General features: G+C 56.5%; 1 protein-coding gene across 1 annotated transcript; it reads right to left on the bottom strand.

Moving 5' to 3' along the window:
• Positions 1-997: 997 nt before the first annotated feature.
• On the bottom strand, positions 998-16,447 carry LOC100933655 (serine/threonine-protein kinase LMTK3). Its single transcript, XM_031961756.1, has 11 exons — positions 16,352-16,447; positions 11,427-11,609; positions 10,602-10,720; positions 10,267-10,354; positions 9,934-9,989; positions 9,162-9,258; positions 6,682-8,181; positions 6,334-6,604; positions 2,050-2,432; positions 1,526-1,870; positions 998-1,393 (listed from the first exon to the last, which is right to left on the bottom strand). The coding sequence occupies exons 1-11, from the start codon at positions 16,445-16,447 to the stop codon at positions 998-1,000; spliced, it is 3,534 nt and encodes a 1,177-aa protein (XP_031817616.1).
• Between the last annotated feature and the right edge of the window lie 9,712 nt (positions 16,448-26,159).

Raw genomic sequence — 26,159 nt, 5'->3', positions numbered from 1 at the left:
GGGAGAGGAAAAGGAAGGCAGGAGCCCCGGAAGAGGAGGACAAATGAGCCGGCCCCCCAGCCCCTCCCCCCCCAGGCCCCCACACACACGCGCTCAGCCTTAGCTCCAAAAAGTTGTCTGTCTTTTTAAATAACATGAAAACGGACATCTCTGGCCTAGGGCCGGGGAGGGGGTGGGGCAAGGGGGGAGCAGGGGCCTAGGCCCCTCCATGCCCCGAGGGGAGGTAGGGCAGGGGGGCCCCGAGTCCTGAGGGGCCCCGCTGGGTCGATCTGATCCCTGGGTAGAGCTGGGGCTGGGCCCAGGGAGTCCTGAGGGCAGGGGGGCAGGCAGGGGGTTTCCTCTTCCTCTCACTCAGCTCCAGGGGGCTGAGGCACGCTGGCTGGGGGAAGCAGTTCTGGGGGGCTGGGGGGGAGTGGGCCCCGGCCCCCCGCTTGGCATCCAGGTGATGAGGGCTGGGGCCCGGCCTCGGGAGCCTCTCCCGCCTCGGTGACTCTGTCTCCGGCTCCTCTTGGCTCCTCTTCTGGGGGGCCCGCTGGGGGGGGCCCGGGGAGGTGGGGGCCTCGCGGCATCAGTTCTCCACGGGGCCTGGAGGGAAGAGGCGGGAAGGCCGGGTGAAAGGGAGGCTGCCCAAGGGGCGCCCAGCCAGGGCCGAGCCAGGGCCCGGCCTTCTCCCCAGGTGGGCCTTGGGCTCTGACTGCTTCTCTGAGCTCCAGCCCCCTGCCCCAGCCTGACTCTGGCCCCTACCTGCCTGTGGACATCCCACTCTGCCCAGGGAGCCCGGGGTCTGCCCTGGGGAGCCTCCAGCCCTCCCGGGCTTTGGAGGCCCCAGCTTTCATACTCTCTGGGCCTCAGTTTCCCTGGCTGGATTGTCTGAGGCTGGTGGCTGTTCCCTCAGAACTCCCAGCATCCTCCCTGACTCCAAAACCCAACTCTGACTTCCCTTTCTCTCCCCCTGCCCAGGAGCCTCCTCCAGTCTCCCTGTCCCACCCCTCCCTCCTCAGTCTCTCAGCCTTCCCTCCTTGGTCCCCCTGCCCTCCCTCCCTCCCCAGTCTCCCTGTCCCTGCCCTCCCTCCTGTTCCCCCCTGACCCGGCCCATCTCCACACTCACTTCTCTGGCCCCGGAACCGCTCCAGGCCCTTCTCCATCCCACAGCCCCTCCCCAGCCCCCAGTCCGGCTCCTCCCATCGCCATGTTCATGTCCCCGGCCCATCTCCCAGCCTCCTTTGCCCACCAGCCTGCGGGACCCGAGGGCAGAACGCAGAGTACCTGCGGGGCAGACGGCGTCGGGGGGCCTGGCCGGGGCCCCTGGGGTCTCCAGTGCAGGGAGGAGGCGGGAGAACAAGTGGGGGGGCCTGGCAGGGGGCAAAATCCTCCCCCACCGGGAAACTGCCTCCTGGGTTGTGGAGAAAGGAATCCGGACTTCTCCACCTGGAACAGAACCCCTCCCCCGCCCCCCCCACCTGGAACCCCCTCCCCCGCCCCTTTTCCCCTTTCTCCCCCACCCTCCAATTTCTTCTTCCCTCACCGAAGCCGCTGTCGGGGAACCCATCTCCAGGGCTGGGGGATGAGGGGGTCGGGGGGCTGGGGCTCGAAACTCGGGTTCGGGGGACCGGACCTCAGCTGTTGGTCGGGGTCTCCTGGAACAGCCGCGGGGCCGGGTCAGGGAAGGGGGTGCAGGAAGACCCCGGGCCGGCAAAAAAAGTCCCCCGCGCCCGGTTTTCCCCAAGCCGAGGTCAGCGCCCTGTCCCAGGCAGTCACCGGGACTCGGGGGGGCCACACACACCCCCGGCTGGGCCAGGGGCCCTGGGGGCACTCTTGGTGGCACCGGGGGAAGCACTCGGCATGGGGGATTGGAATCCAGGTCTCGGACCTTCAGACGCTCAGCCCAGGGGACTCCCCCCCCGCCCCCCCCCTTCGGCCCCCCCGCCCCCCCGCTCCTCCCCGCGCTCCCCTCAGGGCCCCGCCCCCGCTCCCCCCCCCTCGGACCCCCGCCCCCCCCGGCCCCCCGCCCCCCCCTCGGCCCCCCCCCTTGGATCCCCCAGGGCCCACCTGTCGGAGGTGGCGGTCATCCCCATGGAAGGAGACCATCTTGCGCTTCCGCTCCAGCTCCAAGCTCTCCTCGGCCTCGTCGGCCCCTCGGGGCGATTTGAGCAGCCCCCGGAGCGGGCGGCTCCGGTCCCCGTCGGCACTGCTCACCACGATGGGCACCGGGGCTGCCCGGCCCCTCCCAGGGCCCCGCGCCGCCGCCTCCTCGCCCTCCCCCACGGCCGCCCCGTCGTCCTCCTCCTCCTCCTCGTCCTCCCCGTCCTCCAGCAGCCCCAGGGCCCCCGGGCCGCCTGACTCCGCGCCAAGGACCCCGGCGTCCCCAGCCTCCCAGGGGGCGCAGGGCCCAGGGCAGGGTGGGAGGCGGAGGGGGGCCAGGAAGGCAACAGCTTGGGGGGGGGGGAAAGGGAGACATAAGAGCGTGCCCGGGGGCCCAAAGCCCCAAGAAGCCCGTCCCCCTCCTCTCCCCGCCCCGTGGCTATCTCCCCTTCCAGCGGGCGGGGGAGGGGCGGGAAGGGCAGCCGGCCCATCTTCTCCCAGGGCAAAGTTCTACGTGGGGCACTCCTGGGCGGGTCAGTGCCCTCCCTCCCCCCCCCCCAGCTCTCCTGGCTGAGCCGCCCCTGAGATCCCGGGGCTCCCCGGGTGATTCTGACCGCCTTGGGGGGGGGGCGGGAATGTGACTGGAGGGCTTTAATGTAGCCTCCAGCCTTTAGCAGAGTGCCAGGCACACAGTATATGGACTGGGCGAAGGAACTGTTGCTATGAGCCCATTTGACAGATGTGACTGCCCCAGTCACTTAAAAAAGCTAGGCAAGATTCAGATTCTGCTCCTCCCGAGCCCAGGCCCAGAACTCCTCTGGGGCCCAGGAGAGGGACCAGCTTGCTCCCCGCCGTACACTAGGAAGCGGCTCTTGTGGCTCCTTTAGCCACCCTCCCTATGGTGGGGGCCCTGTTCTCACTCATCTCCTGATGCTCTGGGTCATCTCCCAACCGGCACAGGGGGGGGTGGGACGATGCCGAGAGCCTGGAGTCAGGAAGTCCTCAAACCCAGCCTCAGACACTAGCTGTGTCACCCTGGGCAAGTCACTTAACCTGTCCTCAGCTTCCTTCTCTGTATAGTGGGGATAATAATAGTATCTGGCTCCCGGTGGTTGTGAAGATCAAATGAGACATTACATGTAAGATGCTTATCCCAGTGCTGGGGTGCTTAATAAATGCTTGTTCCCTTCCCACCTGCCCAAGGGCAATGCTCTCCCCCCTCCCCAACCGTTTGGTCACTGCCCGGCCCACCACCCAGCTCACCCCCCAACTCACTGTCTGGCCCACTGCCCAGACACTGCCCTTAACTCAAGATGCTCCACTTTTTCTGTCCCTCTCTAGACTTGATTTTATTGTGAGTGAACAATAAAATCCGATTTTAGTGTCCATCTCTCTGAGAACTCCTTGATCTGTACGTCCACCTGCCTCAGTCTCTTTCCCGAACAGCAGCTCCACATCACCAACTGTGTGACCTTCCACAACTCACTTAGCCTGCCTGCCTCAGTCTCCTCATCTATAAAGTAATGATGATGGCCTCCATGGTCTCTGTGGTCCCTTCTACCATTCTAAGAGACATGATTCTGGCTCTCTCCCATATCTTCCCCACACTTCTCCCACAGCCTCCTCACTGATGAGCTGCTTCCTCTACAACTGATCCAGTTCCAACATCTGCTGATGGCTTTTAGGATCAGTCAGTCGGTCAACTATCATTGATCACTGAGTCGCTGAGCTCCGAGACTAACTGCTGGAGGACCCCTTCCAGCCCCACTCTCCAAGACACCCTCTTTGGCCCGGCCAAACGGGCACCCTGCCAGTCCTCTACCGAGCCCCTCGCTCTCCCACGGCTTTGCCTTGGCCCAGGCTGTTCCTCGCGCCCAGAGGGCGCTCCTTTCTCAGCCCTGTGGCTTAGAATTGCGGGCGGCCCCTTGGAGCCCGGCTCCGTCCCTGAGAAAGCTTCCCCACGAGCTCTCCCGCAGCCACTGAGACCCTTGCCCGGATATTAAACGTACGGGTCTGTATGTCCCTCGTTGGACAGATATTATGCTGCCAGTTACTCATCTGCACTTCTGCGCATGTATGTACTTATCTATAAATTACATGCATGTTACATGTATTTGTATGTAGATCTGACCCTACTTCCATGTATGTGTCTTGTATGGATGTCTATTTACATAGTTACTATATTACTTATATTTGTATCGACTTTTTTGAACGTTATATATGCTTATGTGAACATATGTATTTATTTGTACATCGCATATATGCTCACTGACATGCATGGTGCTCGTTTGTAGCTCTGATTATATGTACACATGCTCATACGTATATCTGATGTGCTTATATGGATATACTTGTAGTTTATATACATTTGTACACACCTGTGTATATTTGGACATTACCGGTACTTTATATGGGTATAGCATGTCTACTTTATATGCACTCGTGTATAGATCCAATGGTTATGTCTATATTATGTCTACTAAAATGAATAGGGTGTGTACTCACGAGTAGTTCTAATGATATGTACACGTACATATATATACTTACACGTAGGTTATATTACTTATATTTATATCTAATTACCTGTAGATTATATACATTTGTACACAATTGTGTGTATTTGTACGTCATATGTACTTTATATGGATATGGCATATCCACCTTACATACACTCATGTATAGATCCAATGGTTATGTCTATATTATGTCTACTAAAATGAAGTGTACATGTACTCATGAGTAGCTCTAATGATATATACAAGTACATATATGTATATATACTTAAACATAGATAATATTACTCATATTTATATCTATTTACATGTAGATTATGTTACTTATATCTCATTACATGTAGATTACATGCATTTGTATGCACATGTGTGTATTTGTACATCCCATGTACAAATATGGATATAGCATATCCACTTTATATGCACTCGTGTATAGATCCAATTGTTATGTTTATATTATGTCTACTAAAATGAATAGTGTATGTACTCATGAGTAGCTCTAATGATATGTACATGTACTCATATGTCTCTATATATCTACTTACATGTAGATCATATTACTTATATTTACATCTATTTACATGTAAATTATATACATTGTACGCACATGTGTGTATTTGTACATCCCGTGTACTTTATATGGATATAGCATATCCACTTTATATGCACTCATGTATAGATCCAATTGTTATGTTTATATTATGTCTACTAAAATGAATAGTGTATGTACTCATGAGTAGCTCTAATGATATGTACATGTACTCATATGTCTCTATATATCTACTTACATGTAGATCATATTACTTATATTTACATCTATTTACATGTAAATTATATACATTGTATGCACCTGTGTGTATTTGTACATCCCGTGTACTTTATATGGATATAGCATATCCACTCTGTATGCACTCATGTATAGATCCAATTATTAGGTATACATTATATCTACTCAAATGAATAGTGTGTGTGCTCATGAGTAGCTCTAGTGATATGTACACGTACATATATATATATATATATATATATATCTACTTACACATCGATTATATTACTTATATTTACATCTATTTACATGTAGATTATATACATTGTACGCACCTGTGTGTATTTGTACATCCCGTGTACTTTATATGGATATAGCATATCCACTCTGTATGCACTCATGTACAGATCCAATTGTTATGTCTATATTACCTCTACTAAGATGAATAGAGTGTGTGCTCATGAGTAGCTCTACTGACAAGTACGCGCACTTCTGTAGCAGCTCCGTCGATAAGAACACACATTATATGGATAGTTGATTCAGCCTTTTCAGGGGGGTTTGGACTCCCTCCGCCCGATTCAGTAACTGCCTCTCTCAGAGCTGTCCTACTGCTGATCCCGGAGCCTTTCCCTGCCGCTCCCAGCCTCCCACAGCCTTCTCCACAGTCCTGCCTCCGTCCTCCCTGGGCCTCGGGCTCCCTCCCTCCCCTCCCCCTCCCCCCAACTCTGCTCCCAATGGGAAAGGCTTCAGGGCCATTGCCCCTGGCCTGAGGGGTCTGAAGGGCCATTCAAGGCGGAAGAGGTTACTCCAGTTCTTCTCAACCCTTGGGGCAGAAAGAGAAAGACTGGAAGGGAAAGTGAGGAGGGGGCGGGCACTAGGAAAGGAAAGTGTGAGGTGGAAGCTGGAATCCGAGCAGCCGAGATGCTGCCCGCGGGCAAGGGCCCGGGAGACTCCCAAGGGAGGCCGGCCTGCGGGACTTCCGGTCCTTTCCAGCTCCGGAGTAGCCTGGGGGCAAGTTCGTGAAAAGGGAAACTTTCCAGGGGAGGCTTCTCTCCCGGAACTCCACAGGGGGGCAGGGAGGGAGATTCTGGGCATCTCTAAGCGCCCTGAGCGCGGTGGGTAGCCGCCCCCAGTCCCGCTCCCGTCTGCTGCTGCTCCCCGTGGGGCCCAAATCCAGGAAGAGCCGAGGCATCTCGGGGCCCTTCCTCCCCTGGTGGGGTCCCCTCTCCCGTTCCCAGCCCGTCTGCCAAGGGCCTGGGTCCCGGCGTCCCAAGTGCCGCCCCCCGGGCAAGGCCCAACTCCGGCCTCCGCGGCTCCCACCTCGCCCGGGGGCGCTCCGCCCCGCCTCCGGGTCCCTGCGTCTGGGCCTTCCTTCCCCCAGAGCTTGACCCACTGGGGCCCAACCCCAGGCTCTGGCGGGGCTCTCCTCCCGATCCCTCGAGCCTGCCCTCCACTCCTGGGGACTGGCTCGCCGCTCCCCGGGCTCCTGGCCGGGCTCCCCAAACTGGGGGTGTTCTCCCTGCTCCCTGGGACTTGCTGCTCCCCATTCTGCAGACATCTCTCCCCATTCCCTAGGACTCTCTCCTCCTGGATCCCGGGGGCTGGATCCCCACCCTCGGGGGTTTTCTTCCCACTCCCTGGGGGTCTCTGCCCCCCATTCTCTGACGCTTTCTCCCTGCGCCCTGGGGACCTCAGGTCCCCATTCTCTGGCGCTTTCTCCGAGCTCCCTGGGGGTGTCTGCTCCCCGTTCTCCACTGGCGTCTCTCTGCTTGCCGGGAGTGTCTGCCCCCCGTTCTGCACTGGCGTCTCTCTGCTTCCCGGGGGCGTCCGCCCCCCGTTCTGCACTAGTGTCGCTCTGCTTTCCGGGGGCGTCTGCGCCCCGTTCTCCAGGAGCTTCTCCTGGCTCCCCGGGGGCCTCGGGCCGCCGCTCTCCGCTTTCTCCCCGCTCGGCGGGGACGCGGGCTCCCCGTTCTCCGCCACTCTCTCCCTGTTCCCTGGGGCTGCCCTTCCGGGCGGGCCCAGGACTTTCTCCCGGTTTCCGGGGGCTGCCTGGCCTACGGTCTGGGGGCCCTGCGGGGTCCTCCCTGCCTTGGGGGCTGCCCTCTCTCCCAGCACGTTGCGGGTCACGTCTTCCCTCAAGGACAGCAGGAGCTGCTCTGTGCTCACCTGTACCAGGAAGCCCGGGAGAGGGCCCGGGTCGGGGGGTGGCCTGGGGGCTCCCGGGTCGGGCGGCTCGGGGGGAGCCCGTGGCCGAGGGACCCCCTCCTCCTCGGCCGCCCCCCCACCTGGGAACGCCCCCTCGGGGGAGAAGGGGGTCTCCGTCTCGTAGCCGCTGTCCCCCGGCTTGGGGCCCGGAGACGAGAGACCGGATCCGGGGCTGCCAAGTCCCGAGGGGGCATCGGGTGATTCGGCTGGGTCTGGGGGAGCCCGGGCGGGAGGAGGGGGCAGGGCGGGAGGTGGCGGCGGCGGCAGGGGAGGGGGGGCCGGGGGGGGCCCCCGCCCGGGGTACTGGGGCGCCGCCGCCCCCATCAGGGGGTCCAGAAACTCGGGGGGGGCCGAAGAGGGGGGGGGCAAGGGGAGGTCAGTTAATGACCCCCGCTCAGCCCTGAGCGAGGAGTCGTCCTCCGGGGGGTTGGGGCAGCCCAGGGCCGGGTGGCCGCCCCAGCCGGACACCATCTCCCCGCGCTGGAGGGGGAGGCAGGAGCAGGGCCCCTGGTGGCTGCAGAGAGGGCAGGGGAGGGGGCCTCGGCGGCTGCGGCGCCCCCCGCTGCTGCTCCCCTCTCCCAGGGAGCTCTCCTCCCCTTCCTCCTCCTCCTCCTCCTCCCCCAAGGCCCCCCTCCCCACACCCGGGGGTCCCGGCCAAATCTCCCCGCCCCGCCCCCCCTTACCCTTTAGGCTCCCCCGCCCCGGGGAAAGCCCCCGGGGAAAACAACCCAAAGGTCTCCCCCCACTCACCCGGCCCGGGTTTCTCGGGGCCCCCGTCAATTTCCCATTGGGAAGACTCCCAAAATCCCTCACGATTATCTCCTCCCCCGCCCGTTTAACCGGGGCACTGAAAATTACCCTTTCCCCGGGGGCCGGCTCCAAACCCAGGCCCCCCCCTACCCCCCCCCCTTCTCCCACACCTCAAAACCGGCTCTCTCGGGCCATGGGGACTCTCATCCACCTCAGCAAAAGGGGAAAACCTCCCGGGGCGGGGGCCCCCCAAACTCCACGGCGGAGGGGGAAACCCCTCAGAAAATGGGTCCCTAATCAAGGCCGGGGCCCGGGGCCCACAAACGGAACTCATCCTGGGAACGGTGGGGCCAAAGGCGGGGCGGGAAAAACCAAGAAAAACCAGGACCCAGGCCAGGAAAATGGGGTCAAAGGGAACGGGCAAACCCAAAATAGCAAAAAGGGAAAAAAGCAAAATCGGGTCAAGAAAACCAAAACCGGGCAAACCAAACTCCAAGCCAGACCGAGAATCGGAAAAGGGCAAGGGCCAACAGGAGGAAAGGGTACAGAAAATTCCCCGGATCAAAACCAAACAAAAAAAATCCCCACCCTCTCCGGCCCCTTCCTCTCCCCTACCCCCCCATCCCCCCCCTCCCGTGGCAGGCACCTCCCGGCTCGCCCCACTCACCAAATAGTCCCCATGGGGCACCCGGGGCAAACCCAGCTCCGGACAAAACCAAGGCCCTCCTCGAGGGTGGGCGTGGCTGCCCCAATTAACAACTCCCACACTCACCCCCAAACCTGGGGGGAAAACCGTCGCGGGTCCCCCCACCCCCTCCCCCTGCCCCCCCCCCGCCCCCGCTCACCAAATTCTCTCCCTTTCCCACCACCATGAAGGTCCCATGGATTCCCAAAACCGGGGCACCCTCTCGGGATCCCGCTTCAGGGGTAGTAATAATCTTCCTAGAAAGAGGAGAACTTCCCTCCTTAAAAACCAACCTCCATCTCCCATTTCCCACACAAAGCAGGGTCCCGGGGCACAACCGGTCCCAACAACGTCCCCACAAGCGGTCCCCCAACTATCCCGGGACACAACCTAATCCAGGACACAAAAAGTCCCGGGGCAAAGCCAGTCCCGGGGAGCAACAGTAAACCCACCCCTCCCGGGTAAAATAAAATGTCATCAACCACATTAATTTCTCCCCTATTTCCAACAATAAAAAATAAACCCCAAATCAGGGGATCCGATGGGGTCAGGGACTCCCTCCCCCCCATACCTTTTCTTTGAGAACCAAACCCCCCAATTTTCCACCGTGGGTAATCCAAGGATTCTCAGGCCAGGTCCTCGAAAGGGAAGGGAAAAAAACGGTGCCTCTCCCCTATTCTTCCCTCTCCCTTTTCCTCCCCCCCTCCCAAATCCTTAAACTCCAAACAATTCCAGGTCAGGGAGGCACCAGTAAGGAAGGTCCAAGGTCCCAGTTATCTTCCCCTCGGTCTAATCTCTCGCCCCTCCTTCTCTCCCCTCCCCGTTTCCCCATCTTACCCCCCTTCCCTTGCCTCACCTGTGCACAAGTTGGCGTGCAGTGGGCAAACCTCACGTCTCAAGCCCATTCCTGCAAGTGCCCGTCTCAAAGGCACTCCGGGGAGAGGCCCTCGGGGGGCCTCTGGGCCCTCAGGTAGCGCTTCAGATCTCCCTGGGGAATAGGGCAAGGGGGCAGGGTCGGCAGGGATCCCCCGGTTCCCAGACCCACCCAATCAGGGCTGGACGCCTGCATCCCGGGAGCCAGCGCCCCGCCCCCCTCCCCAGGCAGCCAATCACACTCTACCGCTCCTTTCTTTTGAGCTGCCACTCTCCCGCCTCCTCGGGACCCCCGGCCCGCTCATCCCGAGAAGGGGGCCGCCCTCGCTCGCCACCCCCGGGACCCTCGGGCTTCCAAGCGCGGCCTCGAGGCAGGCGCGGGAGGGACCCACCAGCTGGCAGAACTCCATGATGAGAAGGAAGGGCAGGGTCTCGGCGCAGAGCCCCAGGCACTGGAGAACATTGGGGTGATGCAGGCTCCTGCGGGGCAGACGGCGGGTCAGGGCCCCAGGCCCTCTGCAGCCCTTGGGCCACCTCCCAGAAGCCCGGCCCCTTGCACCCTCCCGTCCCACATCTGGGGCTCCAGGCCGGAGGCTTGCCGAGGTCCTGGCTCCCATCCCTCGGCCCAGATCCAAATGTCCCGCTCGGGCTCCCACCTCTGCCGCCCCCCCCCACCCATCCGGGTCACTCCAAGGAGCGCCGAGTCTGGCCCCTCTGCCTGCCTTACCTGTAAGGCTGAGCCTCGGAAAGAAACTTTCTCTGCTCCAGGGGCCCAGCGCTGACCCTCAGCTCCTTTACCACCACCTGGGCCGGGCTGAAATCTGAGAAGATCTCCCCTAGAATGACCTGGGGGGAGGGAGGCAGCCATCACCTAGGTTCCCTTCCCCGTCCCCCCATTCAACCCCTCTCTTTCAAGGGGCCCATGTTCCAAGCCATCCCCATAGCGGGCCCGTAACGGGCCTTGGAGGTTTGGACTGCTTGATGCCCCCCTTCCCACCTCCCAGCCAAACACTCACGAGCAGAGAGGCAGATGGACGGAGGGACTGATGGAGAGATGGGTACACGGACGAGTGGACAGCTGGGCGGCGAGACAGAGCAGCCGATGGAGGGATGGAGGGAGGCGCTGACGGAGGGATGAGGCATGGAGGGGGGGATGAGTGGAAGGAGAGGGGAAGAACAGAAGGAAGCTGGGCCCTAGCTTGGAAGGTGGGGACAGAGACAGCCGGGAGCAGTGGGCAAGGTCGTGGGTCAGGAGGCAGGAGAGGGGCAAATCCCGGGACCTCTCCGGCCTCATTTTCTCTTTTATTACCTCGAGGGGCTGGATTGAGTGGCTTTCTGCCCTCCTCTAGGTGGACAGAGATGGGGAAGTGAGTGGAAATCAGGGGTTGTGAAGAGACGGGACACAGGGGTGGAGGAGCGCGGCAGAACAGAGATGGTAAGGAGTGGGAGGCGGGATGACAAGAGGCGGGATGGCGAGGCCGCCGCTGGGCCAAGGAGGTGAGCGGAGGGGGCTCGGAGGGCCCCCCACCCCAGCCCTCGCGGCCCCACTCACTTTCCCGAACCAGCCGCTGCCGATCTCCTGCAGGTAACTGAGGTGCTGCCGGCTCAGGCCCAGAGGGGTGCCCAGGTCTGGGGGAAAGGCAGGGAATGAGGGGCCAGGACACCCCAGGGCTTCCAGGATTCCCCTGCGCCCCCCTCCCCTCGACCAAGCCCGGCCCGACCTCCCCCCTGGTCCCTGGGGTTACCCCAAAGGGGAGGCGGGGCCACATCGGCAGGGAGACCTCCCAGGCAGGATTGCACGGGCAGTGACTGGGAGAGGAGTCTCCTCCCGGGGCTGTCTCTCCCGGCCCCTCTCCCTCTGGGTTCTCAAACTCCTGGGTCCGCAAGGGCAGGGTGGCGGGGCCGTGCCCGGCTGCCCCGGGGTCCCACCCTCTTCAGGAAGAGGCGCCCTTGGGGTCCCAGGCCCTCAAGAAGGGAAGGGAAGGCCTCCCCCCCCCCTTCACCACCAACTCCCCTTTCAGAAGAAAGGGTGGGGAAGAAACAAACCAAAGTCCAAACAAATAACCACACCCAAAAGGGGAAACCAAACCCCCAACCCATCTAAAAAGAAAGAAAGGAAAAATAAACCCAAAACCCCTCTCCCAAAGGTGGAAAACCCCTTTCCCCCCCCCCCCAACTCCCCAAAAAAAACCACTCCAATCCAGTCCAAAACCCCAAAACAACCGCTTACTCTTCTCATCAATGAAAATCAAAAACACCCCAACCAAATCCCACTCAAAGTCCCTCCCCTCTCCCCAACCACCCACCTCTCCCAGTTTTTAAGGGAAATAGTAAATCAATAACCCCTAAACCCTTCCCCCTTCTTTTTCTTTCCCCCCCAGCCCTATCTGAACACATTCCCGGGTACCATAAAACAAAAACCTTCAAAAAAAACCTCCCAAAACCACCCAAAAGGGATTTTTTAAACCTCCCCCCAAATTTACCCCCTAAAACCTAATTTTCTTAAACATAAAAAAAAACCCCCTCCCTAAAATTAACTCCCTCCCATTCCCCCCCGAAAACCCTTTAAAAACCCCCTTTCTTTCCCCAAAATTCCTAACCCCCACCCCCCCTCCCAAAACCCCCCCCACCCCCCACCCCAAGCTCTGCCCCACCCCCAAACCCTAAAACAAACAAAAGAAAAACGGGAAAAACATGGGAAAACAAAAAATCCCAAAAAGCGGGCCAAACTCACAAAAACCCCAAAAACAAAAAACAAAACGGGGGAAAACTCTTGTCTAAAATGGGAAAGAAAATTGGCCGAAAGTCCCAAACTCTAAAGAAAAAAAAAAAACCCCAAACCACCCCTCCCCCCCCCCAAAAAAGAAAAAGAAAAACACAAAGAAAACTCATAAATGCAAACCCCAAACCCCCCTTAAAAAAAGAAAAAACCACAGAAAAAACAAAAAAAAAAACAAAATAAATCCCCCCAACCAAATTAAAAAACCCTCAAGAAAGAAAAAGAAAGAAAGAAAAAATTTCAAAGAACCAACTCTAAATATCAAACCAAGAAAACAAAAGGGAAAAAAATCATTCAAAAAAAAAAAAACCCTCTCCCCCCAACACCCACAAAACCAAAACACCCCACCAAGCACACACAAACACAACTCCCAACACACAATTCCCTTCCCCCCCCCCTTCCCCCTCCTCCCCTTTTCCCCCCCCCCCCCCCCCGCCCCCCCCCCCCCCCCACCCCCCCCCCCCCCCTTTCCCCCCCCCCCCCCCCCCTTTTCTTTCCCTTTTTTCTTTCTTCTTCCCTCCTCCTCATTTCCTTCTTTTTCCCCCTCCTTCCTCTCTTTCCTCCCCCCCTCTCCTTCTTTCCCTCTTTTCTCTCTTTCTTTCTTCTCTTTTCTCTTTTTTTTTTTCTCTTTCTTTCTTTTTCTCTTCTTTTTTCTCTCTCTCTCCCCCCTCCTCCCCACTACTTTTTTTCCTTCCCCCTTTTTCAAAACCCCAAACAAAAAAAGGGCCCCATCCCCAAACAAAAAAAAAACATTCCCCCTCACACACCCTCCAAACATTACTGTCTTTCACCCCACACTTATCCCCTTCTCAATGCTTGTCCTTTTTTCCCTCGGGATCTCACCAATTTCCTGGGAATGGTTAATCACTTTAAAATTCTCCCCATCCTCCCATCTCTCTACACCTTCCTCCTTTCCAAACACAAATATCTATAACACCTCAACATTCCCAAAACAAATCTTCTCTCTCTAACCCCTCCCCCACCTTAATACCATGGAACACCCTCACCCCAAACTCATCCGACTCCTCACTCACCCCAAATCCAAACTTTGGGTTCATCTCAACTTTATAACATCTTTCTACATCTCTTCCCTCTCTATATCTTACTCCCCCAATGCTCCCTATAAATTTTAAAAAATATATATATATATATATATATATATATATATATATATTTTTTTTTTTTTTTTTTTTTTTTTGTAAGTTGGGGTTAAACTTCCCACCCCACAGCAATGTTAATGTCTGAGACCAATAAACTAATCCCCTACTTAGGGCTGTGCTCCTCCTTTATATTCTTACCCTTACCCTAATAAAATTTTTGGTCCAATGACACCCCCTTAAACCTGCCTGCTTTTAAAACCCTAACTAAAAACCTCACGTCCAAAGCCCAAATCTCTTAATTAAGAATTTTTTTTCTTTCCATTTCCGTTCCCTGCTCTCTGTCTTGTTTTACTTTCCCCAGGTAGCTCTTGAAAAACCCTTCTTTTCTTCTCCAATCCCTCACATACAAATCTTAATAAATCTTATTCTTTATGGGTAACATCCAACCTCACCCAGGCCCTAACCTCAGTCCCGAACAAGGGGCCCTTACCTCAAAACCCTCCCAGCGGAAACAAGGTACTCTCTCACTTTCCCTTTAATTGGCAAACCCAACTCCCCCTGCAAAAGGGCAGAGACCTGCGGTGCGGGGCAGAGGAAAAGGTAAGGTGGGGAAGGGGGCTCCAGTCCCGCTCCAACCAGGGAAGCTCCGGCTAAAAGGCACTGCACCCTCTACTCTAAATTCTGGAAAAAGGGAAACCTACTCTCGGGCCCCCTCTTCCGAGAAAAATCCTCCTCGTTCTCCAAAACCAAAGTGGGACCAGGCGGGGCCCCCTTTCCCCATAAAAAGCCCAAAGGCCCTCCCCCACCTCCCCAGTCCACTTTCCAAACCATTCCAACAAAACTCAACCCCCCCTTTCCCTTTTCCCTCACTCACCCCCTTCCTCCCCTCCAGGACTCTTCCCCTGCCCCCGACTCCCTCCCTCCTCTACTCTTCTCCGGGTCCCGCCCCGGGGCTTTCTCTCCCTCCCTCCCCCTTCTCCCTCCCTCCCTCTCTCCCCCCTTCCCTCTCCCTCCCTCCCTCCCTCCTCCTCCCCTCCCTCCTCCCCTCCCTCCTCCCTGTCCCCACCCTCACACCTGAGACAGCTTTCTTTACCTCAGCACCACAGGGAAAGTAAATTAAACTCACCCGTGTCAAACACCACCAACGCCCCAACCCAGACACCCCAGGGCGGGGAACTTATTCTACCATCAGAAAACCTCCAGGCGGGATTCCTTCCCGGACCCCTAAGTCCTCTCCCCAATTCAAACCCCTCCCAGAATCCCACTCCCTTGGGACAGTGGGGAGGGGAACCCAGGGCCTATTCTAAAACCTTTCCCAAGGAAGGGGCAAAACGAGAAAACTTGTTTGGGGGGGCCCCACAGGAAAACGACTCACCCTTCCAACACCCCCCACCCAGGACCCCATACACCCCACCCACCCTTCCCCCCTCCGGCATCTCCCAAATTGGGGGCTGGTTGGGGGTCTCGGGGGCCCAGGGGAAACAAACTTCCACGCCCCGGGAAGCCCTTTCAGGCCCCGGGAAAGTCGACCCCATTCTGACAGAGGGCCCTCAGGGCCCGGGGCAGGGGGGTCGGGCTCTTCTCCCCCCAATTCCCCTTCCCCCCCTGCACCTGCGGGCACACAGTACCTTCAAAAGCGGATTTTCTCCCTAAAGGAACTCAACTCTGGGGCGACCCCTCTCATTCCGGGATCCCTGGGTGACCTTGGAAAAGTCCTTTGTCCCGGCCGGGCTCCATTTCCCTGAAAAGACCACTAACCTTCCACCGCCCCCCCCCCAAACCCTCCCTCCCCCCAACCCGGAGAACCCCCCCCTTCCCCACTGCCCCCTCCTTTACTCAAACCAGGACCAATCCTCCTCAAAAGTCTCCCCCACCTACCCAGGACCTCTCGCCCAAAAGCCTCCCCCCCCCCCCCCCTTCCACCCCTACCCAAACCCAAACCACCCAAGGGACAAGGAACTCAAAAAAAAAAAGGAAAAAAAACACAAAGGGAAAACTATTCCAAACCTCCCCAAAAAAAAACAAGAAAAAAAAAAAAAAAGAAAAAAGGAAAAAAGAAAAAGAAAAAAAAAAGAAAAAAAAAAAAAAAGAAAAAAAAAAGAAAAAAAAAAAAGAAAACAAAGAAAAACGCAAAGAAACAAAAAATAAAACACTAACCCCCTTTATCTAAAATTAATCCCCCAAAACAAAATTTTAACAAAAATCAAAACAACTTTAACCAAAAACCCAACCTCCCAAACCTCCATCTCTCCCCCTTCCACCCCCCAAACCCCGTCCCTCAAGAAAAAAAACCCCAAAACCCCCCCCCCCATCGCACCCCAAACTTTAAAACACCTTCCCACTTAAAAGCAAACCCCAAAAAAATTTACCCCAAAATCCCAGAAAATCCCAAAAAACCCCCCCAAACCAAACTAAACTAAAACTTTAAACCCGCCATCTCCCCTCCCAAATTTCCCATCTTCAAACCCCCCAAAAGTAAACCTCCCCCCAAACCCAACCCAGTCACCCCCGGACCCCCACACAAAACCCTTCTAACACCCCCTTTCCCCCCTACCCCAACCCCCCCAAAACCCCCCGCCCGCCCAAAAAAAACCCCACCCCCTTTTCACAAAACCCCTTGCCCTCCCAGTCAAAATTTTCCCCCGCCAAACCCTTGCGGGCACAAAATCGAAAATTCGGGCCCACCAAACTCATGCCGTCATTTTGCCCCCGCGCCCAATGCATTAAAGGCGCCCTTTGGGGCCACCCGCAATAATGCCGCCAGTTTGGGGCCACCAAACATTAAAGGACCCATGGTTTGGCCACCAAACATGGGACCCGCCCCGCCCGGCAATGGGTACCGGGGCCACCGCCAATTGAACCGGGGGCCACCAGCAGCCCGGGTACCCCGGGGGGCAGCCCCGGTAGGCAGTTCCACCAGGCCGCCTTGACCGGGGTTTGGGGCCACCAAGCTATGGGCCGCCGGCCCCCCGGGCAATACCCAGGGGCCCCAGCGGCCAGGGGTACCGGGGGCCCCCGCCGCCAAAAGCCGGGTTCTGTGGCCACCGCAATCATGGTCCGGCCAGGCACATGGACCGCCCGGGGCCACAAGCAATAATGCCGTTGGGGCCCCCGCCAACCCCACCACCACAGCCGCCGCCCATTTTTTGCCGCCCAAACGTATTGCCAAAACCCCCCCCACCGGCCCCCCCCACGGCAAAATTCCTTAACCTACCGTTTTCCAAAGCTTTACCAAAAAACCCCCCCCCCCCCCCCAGCCCCAAACCCCTCCAAAAAAACCCCGGGGGGGCCACCCAAAAAAAAAACAAACCCCCCACAACCCTCCCCCCCCCCAAAACCCCACTCTCCCAAAAAGCTTACCAAACCCCAAAAATTTCCCCCAAAAAACAAAAGCCCCTTTCCCCCACCCCTACCCCCCCCCCCGGGGCCCTGCCCCGCAAAACCCTGAAAAACAAAAACCCCTCCCCAAACAAAACCCCCGACCCCCCCCCGCTTGGGCCCAAAACCCACCCTTTCCCCCCCCGGAAAACCAAAAATAAAAAAACCCCCCCCACCCCAAAAATCCAACTGCCGCCCAAAAACCACCCTTTAACCCCCCCCCCAAAGAAAAACCCCCCCGTCGCCAAACCCCCCCCAAAACCCGCCCCCACCCCCCTAACCCTCAAAAAGCACCCCAAAAAACCCCAAAACCCCTGACCCCCTCCCCCAGCAAAACCCCCCAAAAAAACCCCCCCCCGCCCCCCCCCCAAAAAAAACAAAACCAAAACCCAAAAACCCAAAACCCCAAAAGAAAAACCCCCCAAACGCAAAACCCTCCCCCCAAAAACCCCCCAAACGCAAAATCAAAAACCCTCAAATCCCCCAAAACACCCCCAAAACCCACTTTCCCCCCCCCAAAACCCCCTGCCCCTTTCCCCACAAACCCCAACCCCCGGGTAAAACCCCCACCCCCGAAAAAAAACCCAAATCCCCCGGGCCGGGCCACACTCCCCAACCCAGGGCCGGGGCCCCACAAGGGCCCCACCCGCTTCGGCCCCCCCAACGGGCCGGCCCAAAACCCTCCCTCCCCCAAAACACCCCTTTTTGGGGGTAAAGGGCCCCCTCCCCCAATGGGAAATCCCCAGGCCCCCCACAATTTTTGGGGCCCCCCCAAAAATGGGGGGGCCCCAGGGTTACCCCCACCCACGGACCCCCATCCCAGGCCCCCTTTTCCCCAGCCGGCCCCCCTGTCCCAAAACCCGGAAACCCCTCCACCCTCCCCACCAGCCCCCCCCCCAAATCCCCCCCCAAAGGGGCTCAACCCAAAGGGGGGGAAAACTCCCCTCCGCACCATCACCCCATTTGCCCCCTCCCAAAGCAAAAGGGGCCGGGTGAGGGGGAAAAACCCCCCAGGCCCCAGGACCACTCTCTTCCCGCCGGGCCCCCCTCCCCAAGGGGCTTGCGCCTGGGCTCCACCCACCCTTCCCCATCCATCCCCTTTTCAAACCCCGGCCCCTTTCCCCAAAAAAAGCCTTTATTCCCCCCCTTTAAACACAAAGGGTAAAAAAAAAACCGGCCCAAGAAAAATTTTTCCCAAAAAAACAACCCGGGCACCCCGGGGCTAAACCTTTCCCGGGGCCCCTTTGCCCCCCAAAGCCCCCCCCCCCCCCAAACCTCCAAAATTCCAAACCCAGGGCCCCAAAGGGGCCCCCGCAGCAATCTCTCCCCCCCCCCTCCCTTTCACCTTCGGGGGCCCCCCCAAATTCCGGGGCCAGATCTGGTCACCCCCAAAACCGCCCCAAAACCCCCCCAGGAAACGGCCCAAATGCCGGAAGGGGCCCCCTCCCAGGGACCCAAACCCCTTCCCCCCTCCATTCCCCTCCCCCCCTGGCCCCAAAACTGGGGCCACCCCCCCGCCTATTCTGCCCGGGCGCCCGCGGGGCCCCTGGACCCCCGAAGGGGGCCCCCCCCCCCCCCCCACCCCCCCCCCCGCCCCCCCGCCGCCCCCGCCCACCCCCCCCCCCGGCCAAACCTCCCGGGCCCCGCGGGGCCCCCACCCCCGGGATACCACCTTCCCCCTCACCCCCACCCCTCCCGCAGGCACCAGCCCAACCCTCCCCCTCCGGGCCCCCACCTCCACCCCAAAATCGCTCCCCACTCCAAACCCACCCCCCCCCGGCCTTACCACCAATCCCCCCACCCCCCTCTCCCACCCATCCTCCCCTCCCCCTCCCCTCCGCCTCTGATCTGGTCTTCGGGTTTTCCCGGGCCAGGGTATGTCCTTGGGTCCCACAGCCAGGCGGGGTTAAAGTGTCTGGGGTCAAGTTTGAACTCGGGTCCTCCTGACTTCAGGCTGGTGCTCCACCCACTGCGCCCCCGGCTGCCCCCTGATCTTTTCTTGATCTCTGATTTCCCTCTCAAATTGTTCTCGTCCCAGGTCCTTTCCCTCTGTTATCTCCCAGATCTTAGGTTTAAGAATTGAGAAATAGGAAGGAACTTCCCAGGGCATCTCAGTGCAATCCTCGCCGCGCAGGTGACAGGAGCGTGATGCAAGATCACACCATATGGGAGCTGCTGGCCCCGGCAGGGTTTGAACCTCCTGACTTCCAGCCACTCTGTACTGCTTTGAATCTCTCCGTGACTGCCCAGTCCTCCTCTGGACGGCTCTGGGTGCCCCCCTCTGATCGCTCTGGGTGCCTCCTTTTCCTCTGATCGCTCTGGGTGCCTCCTTTTCCTCTGATCACTCCGGCTGCCTCCTTTTCCTCTGGATCATTCTGGAGTATCCCCTTTTCCTCTGATCACTCTGGGTGCCTCCATTTCCTCTGGATAGCTCTGGGTGCCTCCTTTTCCTCTGATCACTCTGGGTGCCCCCTTTTCCTCTGGATCACTCTGGAGTATCCCCTTTTCCTCTGATCGCTCTGGGTGCCTCCTTTTCCTCTGATCACTCCGGCTGCCTCCTTTTCCTCTGGATCATTCTGGAGTATCCCCTTTTCCTCTAATCACTCTGGGTGACTCCTTTTCCTCTGGACGCCTCTGGATGCCCCCTTTTCCTCTGATCACTCTGGAGTATCCCCTTTTCCTCTAATCACTCTGGGTGACTCCTTTTCCTCTGGACGCCTCTGGATGCCCCCTTTTCCTCTGATCACTCTGGAGTATCCCCTTTTCCTCTAATCACTCTGGGTGACTCCTTTTCCTCTGGACGCCTCTGGATGCCCCCTTTTCCTCTGATCACTCTGGAGTATCCCCTTTTCCTCTAATCACTCTGGGTGACTCCTTTTCCTCTGATCGCTCTGGGTGCCTCCTTTTCCTCTGGATCACTCTGGGGTGTCCCCTTTTCCTTTGGATGACTCTGGAGTATCCCCTTTTCCTCTAATCACTCTGGGTGACTCCTTTTCCTCTGATCACTCTGGGTGCCTCCATTTCCTCTGGATGGCTCTGGAGTATCCCCTTTTCCTCTAATGACTCTGGGTGACTCCTTTTCCTCTGATCACTCTGGGTGCCTCCTTTTCCTCTGGATCACTCTGGAGTATCCCCTTTTCCTCTGATCGCTCTGGGTGCCCCCTTTTCCTCTAATCGCTCTGGGTGCCTCCATTTCCTCTGGATGACTCTGGGTGCCCCCTTTTCCTCTGATCACTCTGGGTACCTCCTTTTCCTCTGGATCACTCTGGAGTGTCCCCTTTTCCTCTGATCACTCTGGGTGTCTAGTGAGAGTCCACTCTCTCCACTCGTCCCCAGTGCCACCAGCAGACTTCTGGCCGGGATCTTTCCTCGCCTTCCAATTCCCGGCCTCAGTCTCCTCCAGAGCTATGATTTCCCGCTCCAGTCTTGGATCGTCCCTCCCTGAGCCTTCGCCTCCAGTCTCCGCCATCCCTTTCGGATCCCTCTGGCAATGCCAGCTCCTTCTCTCAGCCTTTTCGGGATTCTTCCCAGTTCTTCCAAGAACTCAAATGATTAAACCAAATGCTATTAAAGGCCCGCTCAGGTCTCAGGCACCGAGTACAGAACTCCAGCCTGTCCCTGCCTGCAGAGAGCTCACACTCTGGGACAGGGGCCAGAGGAAGGGCAGGGACACGGCCTGTGAGGGACAGGGACACCACCTGTGAGGGTCAGGGACCAGGGGAAGGGCAGGGATACAGGCAGGTAGCAAGCAAGCTCTTCTTCCCCAGCTCTTCTCAGCATGGGGAGGCCTCCCCCAGTTTCCCCAGAACCTGGGACTCTTTATCTCCCATTCGGTCTCTGCTTTGTTATGATGATCCCTGCCCTTATCTCGGTGGCGTTTCTGGTTCTTCCCTCCCTCCCACTTCATTCTCCCAGGAGCCCTTCCTCCCTCCCTCCCCACCCCTTCCCTGCTCCCATCTCTTTCTGACTGGCATTCTCTCTTCTGCTTTCTGGGATCTCTCAGGGCTTTCCTCCTTTGGTCTCTCCCTCCATGACCACTCCTACCTCTCCCGGATATCTGGGAAAATCTGCCGTTGCCTCCTGGAAAGTCTCCACTCTGGCCGTCGCATCATCTTCCATTCTCCTCTATTGTCTTTTGCTCATCTCTGATTTCTGTGCTCTCTAGTTCCCACCTGGGATCTCTCCCTTCGGGATCTTTGATTCCTCCCTCACAATCTCCCTGTGATTTTTTTTTTTAATTCTCCCCTTAAATCTCTCTGTTAACTTGTGATTTCTTAGTTTCTTCCCTCAAGCTCTCAGTCAGTCAACGAGCATTTATGATGCACCTACTGTGTGCCAGGCTCCGGGCTAAGTGCTGGGGATACAGAGAGGTCAGAGGCAGTCCGCAACTGGGAAAGTCCTTCAGCGCTTTAGTCAGCCCTCCCCCACACCCGCCTCCATCCTTTCTGGCTCCTCCGGTGACCATAGGGAGCCCGGCTTCCCCCCTTTACTGCTTTGCAGCTGGTCAATTCTCCTGTGCCCCAGAGTCAGGCTGGGAGAGCTCATCTTCCCCAGTTCGACTCTGACCTCGGGCACTTATGCTTATCGGACCTTGGGCAACCACTCGCCCCTATTTGCCTCAGTTTCTTTATCTGTAAAGGGAGCTGGGGAAGGAAATGACCAACCCCTGTCTCTCAGCCAAGGAAACCCCAAATGGGGCCACGGAGAGTCAGCCACAAGTGCACACAACAGCAATAACATATTTGTGGGAGCCCCGACCGGCTTCGGCCTGGCCACCAAGGCATCCTGGGAGAGGGCAGCGCTGGCAGGCTTTCTCACGGCTTCCCCCTGTCCCCTGGGTGTCAGCCACTCCAGGCCAGGGCCTCCGTTCAGCCGGCCCGGGGCTTGGGGGGGGGGGGCTTCTCAATAGCTTCGGTGGCCACCGAGTCCAATCCCCTTGTTCTAGCTGGGAAGCAAGGCCCGGGCGCTCCTGCTCCAGCCTGACTCCCCCGGAGGGGATCTGGAGGAAGGAAGGGGTCCGAGGTAATGGTGAGGACCTGCCGCCACCAGCCTGGGGGGGGGCGGCCCCCCACGGCTCTCCCGGAGCAGCCCCCTTGTCCAACCAGCTCCTTCAGCCTCTCCCTGAGCCCCTCCCTGGCTGCGTGTATTTTCCCCGGGTTGTTTTGTTTTCTGGAGCCCAGGAACATTTGGTCTCCGGGGTCCCGGGTCAAAGGGCTGGCAGCTAATCCTCAACAAAGGCCCCTTATCTCGGACATTCAGATGTGCAAGGGGCAGCTCTCAAAAGTCCAAGGCCGCGGCTGGCCGCCCCGAGCCCGCTCTGCTCCGGCCCCTCCGGGGACAAACCCTGGGGTGTACAATGTCCAGCTGTATTCCACGGATGGACGGGCCCTGGCCGCCCTCGAGAGTCGGCATCTCCTCCCGCCCTGGGCGAGCCCAGCCGTGTTGTCCCCGCCCTCAGTAATTCTTATTTAGCTCTTTCTTATCTCATTCCATCCTCACAACAACCCTGGGAGGTGGGTGCTTTCCTTATCCCATTATGAAGATGAGGAAAACAGAGAGGAAATGACCTGCTCTGGGTCACCCAGCTCGTGTCTCATCACATCTGAACTCAGGGCTTCCCAACTCCAGGTCCAGCACCTGCTACCCATCCTGTACCCGGGCTGAACCCACGGAGACCCTCGGTGTCTGAAGGCTCAGTGTCATAGGAATTAGGGCTGGAGAAGCCCTAAGAGACAGTGGAGGCTGCCCCCTTCCTTTGACAGAGGAGGCCCCAAGTGGGAGGCTGGGTGGCAAAGGAGCACAGGGAGAGGGCAGGGTGGCAGAGGGGCACAGGGAGGGAGCAGGGTGGCCAAGGGGCACAGGAAGGGGGCTGCATGATAGAGGGGCACAGGGGAGGGAGCAGGATGGCAGAGGAGCACAGGGAGGGGGCAGGGTGGCAGAGGGGCACAGGGAGGGAACAGGGTGGCAGAGGGGCACAGGGAGGGAGCAGGGTGGCCAAGGGGCACAGGAAGGGGGCTGCATGACAGAGGGGCACAGGGAGGGTGCAGGGTGGCAGAGGAGGCCCCAAGTGGGAGGCCAAGTGGCAGAGGGGCACAGGGAGGGGGCAGGGTGGCAGAGGAGCACAGGGAGGGAAGGAGAGAGACAGGAAGAGACCAGTGGCCCCCCTGCATCCCAGTTCCCTTTAATAACCCATTTTGAATCTGCTGCCGGTGAGCCCTTTTTGAAGTTATTTCTGTTTCCAGCCTCTTCCGCCTGGGAGAGATGACTGGCGTGTCAGATTTCAGTTTTGGCCTAAATATTCCTCTTCGGAGCACTGGGGGCCTGGAGTCGGGGTGGGGGCAGGTTGAGAACGCTGGACCTTGGGGACCCAAGTGCCCCATCCTGTCCCACTTGCCGGAGACGGCTGCTGCTGCCATTTGGGGCCACATGTGACTCCCTCAGTTTCCTCCTTTGTCCAGCTGGATTCAGATCAGGAAAAGCCTTTCTCAGGGATTTTGGACTTGCCCCTGGATGCTGAGCAAGCTGCTCCCCTTTCTGGGCAGTCTCCCTGCTCCGTCTAAATACACAGATGAGCTGCTTCCAGCTTAGCTTAGTCCAGCCCAACACACGTTTGCCTGTAGCCAGAGGCCTTCTGGCTTTGGAAAAGGATGGTTCTGAATCTGGATCTGGGGCCGGGGCGTGGTGCTCACTGTCCCCAACTGTGGGAGCTGGAAGAGCCCTCGGCAGGCCCCGGTCCTCCCCCTCCACCAAAGGCACTAACTGCACTGTGTCTGAAAAGTGGCCGCCGGCCTCCACAAGGAGGGAATCGCCTGACCTGTTCCCCTCGCTCAGTCATCTCTCAGTGGGTCCAGCTCTTTCGGTTTTTTCTTTGTTTTTGGCAAAGAGACCTGAATAGTTTGCTTTTGCCTTTTCCGGCTTATTTGACAGATAAGGAAAATGAAGCAAATAGATGAAGTGACTTGTGCAGGGTCACACAGCTTAGTCAGTGTCTGAACTGGATTTGAACTCAGGACGAGTCTTCCTGACTCCAGAACCAATGTTCTGTGTACTGTGGTGCCCCCGGTGGCCCAGTCCACTTGCGACAGTTCTGATTATGAGGAAATTTTTCCTGGAGTCGGCTTAATTTTTTCTCTTCCTAACTTCCTGCATTTGCTGCTGGTTCTGCCTTTTGGAACCAGATGTACCTTGTCTGTTCAACGCCTCTTCAAATAACTGCAGACAGCTTCACGCCCCAGCCCATCCCTGTCTAATCTTCACACCCAATTTCTTCCACGTCCACACAAGACAAGGGCTTAAGACCCTTCACTCCATTGGTTTTCTGCCCCTGGAACTTCCCAGCGTATGAATGTCCTTCATCAATCATGGCGCCCAGAATTTAGCACAGTACTCCAAATGAAGTCGAACAACTTCCACGTACAGTGGGACTATCACTTCCCTATTCCTAGAAGCTATGGCCCTTTTAATGCAGTCCAATGTTGGGATCTTGGGAAGTCTGCAACATAGCCTGGATATAGTCCAAGGTTATGTTACAAGCAAAAAAAAAAAAAAAAAAAAAAATCACATATTGGCCATATTGAAAAATGTGTGTTTCATCCCTTCATCCCTCTCTTTTAGGAGGTGGGCTCATCATTCATCCTCTGGAAGACTGGTTTGGTCAAAGTTCCGAAGCCTTTCCAAATTGTTGACATGTTATAAATTGTTCCACTTATTTCACTTTGCATCAGTTCATACAAATCTTTGCAGGTTTCTCTGAAGTCACCCCTTTCATAATTTTTGGCAGCATAATAATATTCCAACAATTTATTCAGCCATTCTTTGCAGGACATTGCTTTTCAGAATATGTAGATCAATTCATAGCTCCTTCAATAGTGCATCAATGTGCCTGTTCCTGTTGCCTCTCCAGTGTTAATCATTTTCCTTTTTTATCATCATTGTCAATTTGATGGGTATAAGTTTCTGAGAGTTGCTTTAATTTGCATTTATCTAATTTTAGTAATTTGGATTGTGTTTATTCATTTATTTTTGCTGAGGCAATTGGGTGTATCATGTTTAAGATAGCTATTGATAGTTTGAATTTCTTCTTTAGCACACTACCTTTTCTTATTCTTATGACATTTATTAATTGGGAGGGGGGTGACTCTTGTTCTTGAACCGGCTGTTATTTTTATCTTAGAAAAGAGATTTTTGGGCAGCTAGGTGGTGCAATGGATGGAGCACCAGCCCTGAAGTCAGGAGGACCTGAGTTCAAATCTAGTCTCAGACACTTAACACTTCCTGGCTTGTGTGACCCTCAGCCAGGCACTTAACCCCAGTTGCCTCAGCAAGAAAAAGAAAAAAGGAAAGAAAAAAAAATTAGACTTTTTTTAGTTCAGAAAAACCACAAATGATTTTTCCCTAGTTAACTGTTTGTCTTCTGTTTTTAAATAAATTGACTTTATTTGTACAAAAACTTTGTTACATAATCAAAACTCTTTTCTATGATTCTCTCTATTCCTTGCTTGGTTAAAAACTCTTCTTTCATTCATAGATCTGAAAGATAATTTCTTCCTTGTTTCTCTAATTTGTATATGATATGACCTTTTATATCTAAGTCACTAATGTATTTGTAGATTGTCTTGGTATCTGGTGTGAAGTGTTGATTTAATTCTAATTTCTGCCAGACTGCTTTCCATTTTTCCCAGTAGTTTCTATCAAATAGTGAATATTTACTTCAAGACTTGGAATCCTTGGGTTCATCAAACACAAGATTATTGGGTTCATTTGCTTCTATATGTCATGTACCTTATCTGCTCCATTATCCATCTTTTTATTTTTTCTTAAGTACCAATTAATTTTGATTACTGCTTTATAGTATAGATTGAAACCTAGATCCCCTTTATTCCCCCCCTTTTTTGTTATTTATCTTGAATATCCATTATTTAACTTGGATATCTTGAATATTTTTACCTCCATATGGATTTTATTATATTTTCTAGTTCTGTCATATAATCATTTGGTAGTTTGGTAGTATATTAGTATATTGGTAATC

The sequence above is a fragment of the Sarcophilus harrisii genome, chromosome 3 (genome assembly GCF_902635505.1).
Source record: "Sarcophilus harrisii chromosome 3, mSarHar1.11, whole genome shotgun sequence".
NCBI classification, from domain to species: Eukaryota; Metazoa; Chordata; class Mammalia; order Dasyuromorphia; family Dasyuridae; genus Sarcophilus; species Sarcophilus harrisii.
The sequence above is the reverse complement of the archived record's forward strand: the minus strand, read 5'-3'. Positions and strand labels throughout refer to the sequence as shown.